Source organism: Galeopterus variegatus, unplaced genomic scaffold (assembly GCF_000696425.1).
Source record: "Galeopterus variegatus unplaced genomic scaffold, G_variegatus-3.0.2 Scaffold1434, whole genome shotgun sequence".
NCBI classification, from domain to species: domain Eukaryota; kingdom Metazoa; phylum Chordata; class Mammalia; order Dermoptera; family Cynocephalidae; genus Galeopterus; species Galeopterus variegatus.
Window position 1 is genome coordinate 308,738 of NW_007727545.1, and position 11,796 is coordinate 320,533.

The following is an 11,796-nucleotide window of genomic DNA, read 5'->3' on the forward strand; positions in this document are numbered from 1 at the left end:
AAAAAAAAAAAAAATACTAACAATACAATTTAAAACAGATGAAGTCCTTTGGTTTCATTAGCAGTGAGGCCTTTGCCCAGCTCACCAAGGCCACAGATGATATCCTCAAGCGGGCCCTCCAGGGTAAGATGGCCTCCTTCACTGTCATTGGCTATGACCATGATGGCAAGCCCCATCTCTTGGGGGACTAATGTCAGCCATGTTCTTGGGCCCCAGTGGCAACCTGTTTGGTGCAGAGGTGAGCAGTCAGCAGAACAGGACTTATGTGATGAGCTACCAGCCCCAGCTGGAGGGTGAACACCTGGTGTTGGTGACCATGTGCAACCAGCACATTGCAAATAACCCCTTCAAGCTGGTGGTCAAGTCAGACCGCAGCTACATGTGTACCGGCCTCCTGGACCTGAGCTTCGGCAGTGAGGGTGACAACAATGGCAAGCTCTGCCACCCTTGGGGCATGAGTGTAGACAAGGAGGGCTACATCATTGTCTCCAACCACAATAACAACCGCATCTTGGTGTTCAGGCCCTGCAATACCTTCCACCACAAATTCAGCACCCTGGGCTCCTGGCCCAGGCAGTTTGACTGATCAGTGGGGGTGGCCTGTGACACCTCACACAGGATTTTGGTGGCTGACAAGGACAGTCATCACATTAAGATCTTCACCTTTGGGGCCAGTTCCTCCTCAAATTCGGTGAGAAAGGAACCAAGAACGGTCAGTTCAACTACCATTGGGATGTGGCAGTGAATTCTGAAGGCAAGACCCTGGTCTCAGACATGTGGAACCACCAGATCTAGCTGTTTGGGCCTGATGGGTNGGCAAGACCCTGGTCTCAGACATGTGGAACCACCAGATCTAGCTGTTTGGGCCTGATGGGTTCTTCCTGAATAAGTATGGCTTTGAAGGAGCTCTCTGGAAGCACTTTGACTCCCCATGAGGTGTGGCCTTCAACCATGAGGACCACTTGGTGGTCACCAACTTCAACAACGACCAGCTCCTGGTCTTCACCCAAACTACCAATCGGCACACTTGCTGGGCTCCAAGGACACTGGCAATGGACAGTTCCTGTGCCCAAAGACATGGCCGTGGACCAGGAAGGGCTCATCATTGTAGCTGATTCCAGGAACACAGGACGTTTAAATCCAGTGGCAGCTTCTTGTACAAGTTTGGCACTCAAGGCAGCAGATTTGGGCAGATGGACCACTCTTCCAGCATCGCCATCACCACTGACAGAATGATCGCCATGGTGGACTTTGGCAACAATCAAATCCTCATCTTCTAATTGCATTTTGTAGGCTTCCATGTTTGGGATGTGCATGTCTGCATCTCTCTCTCTTTGAATTTCAAAAAAAAAAAAAACAGTCTCGGGGACATTTCTTTTTCCTTTTTTAAAAGAGAACAAGAAAAGTATAACATTGAAAAATAAATAAATAAATGAAATAAAACAGTCAAAGTATTTGAATAGAAATTTTTCCAAAGAAGATACACAAATCACCCATAAGCACATTAAAAAAAAAAAAAACACCCAACATAATTAGCCATCAGGGAAATACAAATCAAAACCACAGTGAAGTACCACTTCATACCCATTAGGATGGCTATAATCTAAAGATCAAATGGTCAGATAAGAAGTGTTGGTGAGAATAGGAAGAAATTGGAATCCTCATACACTGTGGATGGGAGAAGACAGTCTGGCAGTTCCTCAAATGGTTAAACAGAGTTATCATATGACCCAGCAATTCCATACCTAGGTATATATCCAAAAGAATTGAAAACATTTTTATGCAATAAGTTGTACATGAATGTTCATATCAGTACTACTTATAATAACCAGGAAGTAGAAACAACCCAAATGTCCATCAACTGATGAATGGATAGACAAAATGTGGTATACCTATACAATAGAATATTATTCAGTAATAAAAAGGAGTAGAGTACATAAGTGTGCTACAACAGGGAGAAACCTTGAAGACATGCTAAGTGAGAGAAGCCAGTCACAGAGACCCACATATTGTATGGCTTCATTTATATGAAATGTCCAGAATAGGCAAATTCACAGAGACAACAATTAGTGGTATCCAGGGACTAGGGGGAGCAGAGGATGGGAAGTGATTGCTGATGGGTACAGTTTCTTTTTGGAACTATGAATATGCTCTGGCATTAGACAGTGGTGATGGTTGCATAATTGTATGAATATAATGAAAATTACTGAATTCCATACTTTAAAATGGTAGATTTTATGGTATGTGGATTATGTCTCAATAAAAAATAAAAAGAATAACACACCATCAAAACAGACCAGACAGGGCTGGCCTGGTGGCACACTGCTACAGTGCGCCGCTTGTGAGCGCGGTGGCGCTCCTGCCGAGGGTTCGGATCCCACATACAGACCGGTTCCCACTCACTGGCTGAGCGAGGTGTGGGAGCAACACCGAGGGTTGCGATCCCGTTGCTGGTCCCGGTCCGGTCCGGGCACGACACTGAGGGTTGCGATCCGTTGCTGGACACGAAAAAAGACAAAAAGGAAAAAAAAAAAAAAAAAACAGACCAGACAGATTTGGAAATTAACCAAAAAATATTTTTAGAAAAGAAAAATAGTACAGTAGTCACTGCAGTTAAAAAGTCAGTGGATATTTCAGAGAGCAGATCAGAGCCAGCTGAAGAGAGCATTCAGTCTGAGGAACTAGCCAGAATGCCACAGAGGTGAGGAGGTGAGCAGAGGGAGAGTCCTTGTGCAGCTTGCCGGAGTCCCCCATAGAGGACATGCTGCAGGGCAGTTGTCAAGAGGGAGTAACAGGCTTACTGGAAAGTATTAAAACCTTAGGTTTGGAAATGGAGTGAGTCCTGAACAGAATAAATAAAATTAAAGCCTCACCTGAGAGAAACAGTGCCATACACAGAAGGTCTTTCTGCTCCTTGAGGAAGCCACTCCTTGTTTGCCTTGGGGGTTTCCATACCCTGGTCACACTATTTCTTATCTCTTGGATGGTGTACACCCTGACTGAGAGGCACAGAGGATACCCCTTGAATTGGGCTGCTAGTGGCAAAGTCTTGACTGCATGTCCTGGGGTCCTGATGCCACTGGGGTTGGTCCCTTAGCATTGTGTTCCCAAGATCTCGCAAGACCTTTCAGCCGTACATACTGCTCTAGCAAGACCTATAGAATAAGGGGCCATCAGGTTTGTCATTCGTGGCAGTAAGTGAGCATTCACTTAGGGCTGAGCTTCCTGCTTCCAAGACAGAATGTGTGTCTGATGGGCCTCCAAGAGGCTGGTGCTAAATTCTGAGAGGAATTTGGGTTAGATCCTCATATGAGGAAAATGGAATAAAACAAGGCCCAGTATCTTTAATAAAAGCTTTACAGAAAATGCAGAAGCTTTCTTGATATGACTATTTCATGCATTGTTTCTCAATGAAAACCAGGAAGAACTCTTTAAAACACTGATCAGTGGAAGTTTGCCCTTGCGACACAGTGTCACCTGGTGGTGCAGGGCAGTGCTCAGAGCCATAAGCCCTGCAGTTGAGTCCCAGCTCCCTACTTCCTGGTCAGTTGATCTTGAATACATAGTCTTCTATGATCAGAAGATGCATAGTCTTTCGGTGCCTCACAGGCAGAATGGGCCTCCCAGGAGAACTGCCTCATAAAAGATGTTCCTTGAGCATTGAAGAGTGCCTATAAAGCCTTGTCCTGGTCCTTGTCTCAAGGTGAGCAGCCCATGTCAGCCCCTGTTGTTGTGGCACTTATTAGCCAAGAGCCTCAGGTGAGTCTGAGAGCTGAATGCTAGCTTCCCAGATACAGAGTGGCAGTCCTGGGTAAAACTGTGGGTCCCCCACTGCACTCTGCCCCGAAGCCAAGTGTCAGGGAGAGGCACAGAGGGACCTGGGGTGGGTGACTACCGGGCAAGTTGGTCTGAGCAGAAAGAACCTAGGATGAAGCCCATTCATAAGTTGAGCAGCTCCAGCCAGCTGTGCTCTTCCTCAGCAAATGTGTGGGTCCAGGATCAGCTGCTGTGGATCCACAACCTAGTGCTCCCAGGGGCACAGGGTGACCACTGGTGCCAGCCCATAAGGGGGCTGGGGAGGTGCAATTCCCAAGGGGCTACTGGCCACAGGGCCCCTGAATGGGGTGTCAGGCAGAGGCAGGAGGTGAGGAGACTCCCAAAGGCTCTAGTAGAAGTCCCAGCCATAGAGTGGAGCAGCCTAAGCTGGGACAGTGCCAAGCAAAGTGAACTTCATAGGCCAGTGTTGAGATGGGCTCAGAAAGTGATCAAATCATCTAGAAACTTATGTGATAGTTTGTCATTGCTATGACATTCTTACTGCATTTTACAAAGCTATAGTTTACACAACACTTGAAATTTTAAGAAAGATTTTAAGTATTTTGAGAAGCACTCACTTAGGGCTTTCAGAACATTAATCTATGCCTGCAGGTGGATGCTACTCCCTGTTGAAAAGCATTAGAAGAGTGGGAAACAGGCTCTTTGATTTCACAGACCAGAGTCAAGGGCTTGTGATTTTTCCAATTTTTATATGGGTACAAATGGAAAGAGTTCAGAATTCTAGACACTGGTGTACCTGTCCACATTTCTATGACCTGGGGCTACCAGTACGGAGAACAGCCCAAAGACAGTACCCAGTTTAGGGGCTAACAGCTGGCCCATGGTTAGATGTGCTGGTAAGCAGGGAGGAGGCAGGCAAGGCTGAGAGCTCTTGGGCACCAGGCTGGAGTGTAATTCATGGTGGACTCCTTGAGGAAAACAGTTCAGTGATGGTGCCTATGACCCAGGGATTCTGTCATGTCTCTTCAAGAAATGTTTCTTGAAGCATCGTAAGAAAGTATTTACCTAACTTCTACAAAAGAGAAGTGTTGAAGAAGTAAGCTGTCAATTATATAGCCTCTCATTAATATTAATGAAGACTAAAAGTACTATGGAAAAATAGTTCAAGTGGAGTGTTGGAAAAAAGCAGAACATAAAGTCATATTAAAATATGGTTATTATATAAATAAATACAATCTGAAATGAAAGAGGGGACATAACTACCAAAAGGATTATGAAGTATGCTATTTCATTGTATACCAATAAACTAGATAACTTAGATAAAAGAGACAAATTCCTCGAAAGATATAAACTACCAAAACAGACTCAAAAAGAACTAGACAATGTGAATAGTAAAGAATTTGAATTAGTAATCAAAGATTGCATTAATTAGGATTTCCAGTACATGTTGAATAGGTGTGGTGAGCAGAGACATCTTTGCTTTCATCTAGTTTCTCACCATCAAGTATGATGTTAACTATGGAGTTTTTGTAGATATTCTTTATCAAGTTGAGGAAATGCCTTGCTATTCCTAGTTTGCTGAGAGTTTTTATTGTGAATGGGTGTTGAATTTTATTAAATGCTTTTTCTGTGTCTAGTGATTATCATATATTTTTAAATTATAAGGTTTTTCTTCTTTAACCTTGTTGTTATGATGGATTACATTAATTGATTTTGGGGGTTTGGTTTTGGTTTGGTTTGTTTTTTTGATTTTTTAGCATCTGGTCAGTATGGAAATCTGAACCCTTGATCTTGGGGTTATAAACACCATACTCTAACCAACTGAGATAACCAGCCAGCTACATTAATTGGTGTTTGAACGTTGGACCAGTATGCATACCTAGAATAAGGCCCAGCTGGTCGTGGTATATAATCCTTTTTATACGTTGCTGGATTCAATTTGCTAATTTTTTGTTAAGGATTTTTGCATCTATGTTTATGAGAGATATTGATCTATACTTTTTCTTCTAATGTCTTTGTCTGGTTTTGGTGTTAGGGTAATAATGGCCTCATAGGAGTTAGGAATTATTTCCTCTGCTTCTATTCTCTATAACAGATTGTAGCAAATTGATATCATTTCTTCCTTAAGTGTTTGGTATAATTCACCTGTAAAACTATCCGGGCTTAGTGCTTTCTTTATTGGAAAAAATTTTTGATTCAATTTTATTAATAGATATAGGCCTATTCAGATTATCTCTTTTTCCTTCTGTGAGTTTTGGTAGATTGTTTTTTTCAAGGAATTAGTCCATTTCATCAGTTATCAAATGTGTGGGCATACAGGTGTTCATAAAATTCCTTCATGATTCTTTTATTGCCATGGGATCAGTAGTGAGGGCCTCTCCTTCATTTCTTACACTAATTTTGTGTATTCTCCTTTTTTCTTAGTTAACCTGGCTACAAGCTTATCAATTTTACTGATCTTTTCAAAGAACTGGCTTGTTATTTTGTCAGTTTTCTCTATTGTTTTCCTGTTTTCAATTTCAGTGATTATTCATTTTCTTCTACTTGCTTTAAGTTTATTTTGTTTATCTCTTTTTAGTTCCTAAGAGTGAAGGTTAGATTATTGATTTGAGATCTGTTCTAATGTATGCATTGAGTGCCATAAATTCCCCTCTAAGCACTGCTTTCACTGTATGCCACAAATTTTGATGAGTTCTGTTTTCATTTTCATTTAGTTCAAAACATTTTATTTCTCTGGAGACTTTTTCTGTGACCTATGTGTTATTTAGAAGTATGTTATTTTATCTCTAAATATTTGGGCATTTTCCTGTTATCTTTCTGTTATCGATATCTAGTTTAATTCCATTGTGGTCTGAGAGCATACTTTGTTGCTGTTCTTTTAAATTTGTTAGGAAGTACTTTATGGCCCAAAATGTGATCTATTTTGATGAATGGTCCATGCAAGCTTGAGAAGAATGTGTATTTTGCTATTGTTGAAGAAATATTTTACAAATATCAATTAAATTCAGATGACTGATTATATTGTTCAATTAACTGTGTCTGTATTGATTTTCTTTTTGCTAGATCTGTCAGTTTCTGTTAGAGGGGTGTTGAAGTCTCCAGCTATAATAGTGGATTTGTCTAGTTCTCCTTGCAGTCTGTGTTTTTGCCACATGTATTTTGACATTCTGTTGTTAGGCATATGCATAATTAAGGATTGTTATTTCTTGGAGAATTGAGGGTTGGAATTAAGGTTACCATTGTGTAATGCCTCTCTTTATCTTTGATAACTTTCCTTGCTGTGACACCTGCTTTGAAATGAATATAGCTACTCCACCTTTTTTTGATTAGTGTTAGCATGGCATGTCTTTCTACATTCCTTTACTTTTTTTTAAATAAACTTTATTTTTTAGAGCAGTTTTAGGTTCACAGCAAAATTGAGCAGAGTACAGAGTTCCCATATACCCCCTGACCTCACATACACACATCCTCCCTTCACTATCAACATCCCACACTAGAGTGGGACATATCATTATCACCCAAAGTCCATAGTTTACATTACTGTTCACTCTTGGTATTATATCTTTTATGGGTTTTGACAAATGTATAATGACACATATCCACCATTACAATATCTTACAGAATAGTTTCACTGCCCTAAAAATCCTGCTTTCCACCTATTCAACCCTCCCTCCTCCTTAACCCCCAGCAAGCACTGATCTTTTTACTGTTTCCATAGATTTGCCTTTTCCAGAATGTCATACAGTTGAAATCATTCCTTTACTTGTAATCTATGTGTCTTGTATAGTGAAAATTATATATGTTTTAAAACATAAACCCATTTTTAAAAATGTTTTGTTTTTTTCATCCATTCTGTCACTCTCTGTCTTTAATTGGTATATTTAGAGCATTTACATTTAAGGTGATTATTGATGTAGTGGATTGATATCTACCATATTTGTAACTGTTTTTAGTTCATTCCATTTATTCTTTATTTTTTATCTTCCCCTCTTTTTCTGCCTTGTGTTGTTTTTTTTTTCTTTTTGTCTTTTTTCGTGACCGGCAACGGATCGCAACCCTCAGTGTCGTGCCCGTACCGGACCGGGACCGGCAACGGGATCGCAACCCTCAGTGTTGCGCCCGCACCTCGCTCGGCCAGTGAGCGGCCGGTCTGTATGTGGGATCTGAACCCTTGGTGGGAGCACTGCCGCACTCCCAAGCGGCGCACTGTAGCAGTGCGCCACCAGGCCGGCCCTGCCTTGTGTGGTTTTAATTTAACATTTTATATGATTCTGTTTTCTCTCCTCTTTTAGCATCATCAATTCTACTTCTTTTTAAAAACCCTTTTGGTGTTGCCCTACAGTTTGCACATACTTTTATACCACTTCATGGATAGTACAGGTATCCTATTATAGGGTATTCCCAATTTCTCCCTTATAATATTGCTACCATTTATTTCACTCATCATGAACTATAATCATCTAATACATGGTTGCTGTTATTAGTTTGAACAAAAAGTTATCTCTTAGATCAACTGAGAACAGGAAAAATAAAAGATTTTACTTTATATTCACATATTCCTTCTTTAACACCCTTCCTTTCTTCATGCACATGTGAGTTTCTGACCTGCATCATTTTCCTTCTCTCTGAAAAAGTTTTAACATTTCTTGCAAGGCAGATCTGCTGGGAACAAATTGCCTGAGGTGTGTGTTTGTTTTTCCTGAGAATCTTTTTATTTCTCCTTTACTTTTGATGCATGATTTCACTGGATACAGAATTCTAGGTTGGGGGGGGTTCTTAAACACTAAATATTTCATTTCACATTTTTCTTGCTTGAAGGGAAGTGTGACATAACGTTTTTGTGCAGGTTAAAAGAGCAGAACCTTGTGAAAGAGCTGAGGCCCCGGGACCTCCTGGAGAGCAGCAGTGACAGTGATGAAAAGGTCCCTTTGGTCAAGCCTTCCTCACTATCCAAGAGAAAACTGGAGCTCGAGGTAGAGACAGTAGAGAAGAAGAAGAAAGGGCGTCCTCGAAAGGACTCCCGCCTTATGCCTGTGTCTCTCTCTGTTCAGGTGAGGCCTGTGGGCCCATCCCTGGAATGTAGCCTTCCCCTACCCTGCCTCTCTGTGCTTAGTGATTAGAAGTTCTGCAAGTCACACTCTGTGGTGTGACTCATCAGTGTGGGACACCTGGGGAACCTGCTCACTTAGACATGTATCCCCCTGGAATGTAGCACAGAGGCCACACTCCTCCTCGGGGCTGCCCTTGACCTACCCAGAATTCTTGAGCGGTTTCTCTGTTATCATCTACCTTACCTGTAGTAAGGTGGGGATCATTGTAGCATTCCCCTATGCTTTCTCCTTCACTGAGTAGGTGGAAATGCCCTTATAACAGGCTCAGCTTCACCTCTGGGTGAATTACCTTTTCCTAACACTACCCCTGTAGTGTTAGAGTGGGACTCAGGGATGTTTCTGGCTGTTCCAGTCTCCAGCTGCCCTGACTGCAGAGAAGGAGGCCATGTGTCTGTCTGCACCAACACTTGCACTGAAGCTGCCGATTCCAGGCCCCCAGAGAGCATTCACCCTCCAGGTGAGTGCTGGGACCCTCTGCCAACTCTCCCTCATAAGCACGTACACATGTTTTCTCTCTTCCAGTATAAACCCTATCTTGTCACTGCCTTAGGTACTGTTTTCCAGTGGCTCTCCATCACCTTCTAGAGGAAGTTGTAGCTGATCTGGGTACCCGCCAGGTCTTAGCAAGATCGCTGCTTCCTCTCCCCCATCCTCATGCCTCTTTGTGGCTTTGCTCTTGAAGTCCCAATCGCCAGGGCTGCCCTTACCATCACATCTTCTGGATGGCCATCTCCTTCAAGACTCATCTCGGTGTCCCTTCTCCTGGAAGCCTTCTCCATCTCCACACTTGGCCCTGGGCAGCCTCAGTCTTGGTGCCCTGGACTGTAGTCATGGTCTGTCTCCCGACCGCCCCGGTGGCCTTGTCTGCTTCTCAGTGCCCAGCACTGAGTCACTGTCAGAGCTGTTTGAGTTCTCAGAGTGGAAGCTAGTAACCATGTGCTTATTCAAAACACAATTCTAGAGCAAATAATCCTTTATACACAGAAGCCCTCTGGTCACAGCCAAGCACCAGTGTCCAGGACTCTCATGCCATGGTGCCTTTGCACACACTCACCTCTCTGCACACCCTTTGTACCTCAGCTCAAGTGCATATCCTTGGCCAACCTTCTTGGACCTTGTGTATATTCCCACTGGCCACACACTGCTCTGGGCCCAGGCTGGTCTTCATAGGGCCCTGGAGAGCAGGCATTGACCCTTCCCAGATGTTATTTCTTCTGGGCCATGGTGCAGAGGACTGAAGCAGGTGGAGCCAAAGGGTAGGGACCTACATGGTTTGTTCTTGTTGCTGATGTGAGTGGAGGCAGGGGGCACCACCAGCAGTCACCAGCACACAGATGTGCTCTTGAGCTCACAAGTGCCCTGACTCAAATTCCTTCCTGATGCCCTGCTTCTTGGCCTTCGGCATAAAACTCCCCTCCCAAACTCCTCCAGCCCTTCCCCTGGGCATCTTCAACACTGAGCACTGCTTGGAACTGTTCTTGCTGTCTGGGTGTCTGTGGAGACAAAGGCTCCAGGCTATAGCTGGCCCTCTGCTCCAGCTTACCCACTCATGTGGCCACGCGAATTCCAACTGTGGCAGTTCTGCCTGGTCTTCCATACAGCATATCTGTTGGTCAGCTCCCCAGACACACATGAGGCTGAGCCCATTTGGTATCAGGCACTGAAATAGGCACTTCTCACGCTTGCTATGCTGGGGACATGCCTGCTACCTTGGTCTCAGTTGACAGAGTGAGGCTCACTGCCATGGGAACTGGAGAGCACCTTGGGGATTTTCCTTCCAAGCACTGTTCTTGCCAAACACAGCAATCTTTAAAGATAGGAGGATCTTTGAATTAGGAGGCTACAAATCCAAGTCTCTCTCCCAGCTCTGTCCCTGGCTGGTAAAGTCCTGCTCTTGGGACAGGTTACTCCCTTGTGAAAAGAGGTGGTGGGAAACCAGCTCCCAGCATTCTCCCTGCCCTGGGGAGCCACATATCTGACCCTCTGGCCCCTTGGCCCTCCTACCCAGTCCTGTGACCGCTCCCCACCATCACCCTTCTCTGTTGGCCAGCCAGCTAGTCTACCTGTCAGTGTCTTCCCCCTGCCTCAGAGCCCAGGGCTGCAGGGCCTCTGGACATCTCACCTGTCCCATGGCCCACATCTGAACCAGCCCACTGTCTCCTGAAAAGACATGTGTTTGCTTTCCTCCGTCCAGGTGAGCTCCGACCCCTCCATGTACATAGAGGTGGAGAATGAAGTGACTGCTGTGGGGGGTGTGAAGCTGAGCCGCCTGAAGTGCAACCGGGAAGGGAAGGAGTGGGAGACAGTGCTCACCAGCCGGATTCTCACTGCTGCCGGCAGCTGGTAAGCGGGGGCGGGGACCTCAGCCTGGCCTGGCTTCTCATGGAAAGCAGGCACCACCTGCTGTGATGGGTTGCACTATTACCGTCCGGGAAGGTGCAAGGCCCCTCAAGTGCTGGCTCCCATGGAGGCTCACACCAAGCCTTACTCCAGGCCACACATGTACATTTGTCATCTCGATCCCTGCAACACCCAAAGAAGTCAGCATCATTATCCCCGTGTTATGTTACATATGGGGAAACTGAGCCCTCAAGGGTTACCCAAGCCAGTCTTTGAACCTGGTGGTCTGATTCCCTTGTCTGCCCAGATCCCCAGAGTCTCAGGTTCCAGGCTAAGGTCTGCCTGGCTCTCTTTGACCTGGGCGGGTTCTTTCTCTGAACCCCAGATTTTCCAAAATGGTCAGGATGAATTTCTGACTGTTCCCTAAGTCTCCATCCCAGACTTCCCCAGATTCTGCTCTTTGGGGAGAGACCTTGATTAGTGGTTAGTCTCCCAATGTCTTCCCATGGGCTCTTGGAACTGTACATGAGCTCTGTCCATGCCTGCACTCAATCTGGAAAGAGGACCA

At 44.5% G+C, this 11,796-nt stretch overlaps 1 protein-coding gene across 1 annotated transcript in view; it reads left to right on the top strand.

The window, feature by feature from the left end:
• Positions 1 to 11,796, top strand: part of LOC103593874 (protein HIRA) — a 63,863-nt gene that overhangs the window by 35,386 nt on the left and 16,681 nt on the right. The window contains exons 14-17 of the mRNA XM_008576969.1: positions 217 to 522; positions 8,624 to 8,828; positions 9,241 to 9,345; positions 11,083 to 11,231. Coding sequence (XP_008575191.1) covers positions 217 to 522; positions 8,624 to 8,828; positions 9,241 to 9,345; positions 11,083 to 11,231 — 765 coding nt within the window. The remainder of the gene's footprint in view (positions 1 to 216; positions 523 to 8,623; positions 8,829 to 9,240; positions 9,346 to 11,082; positions 11,232 to 11,796) is intronic.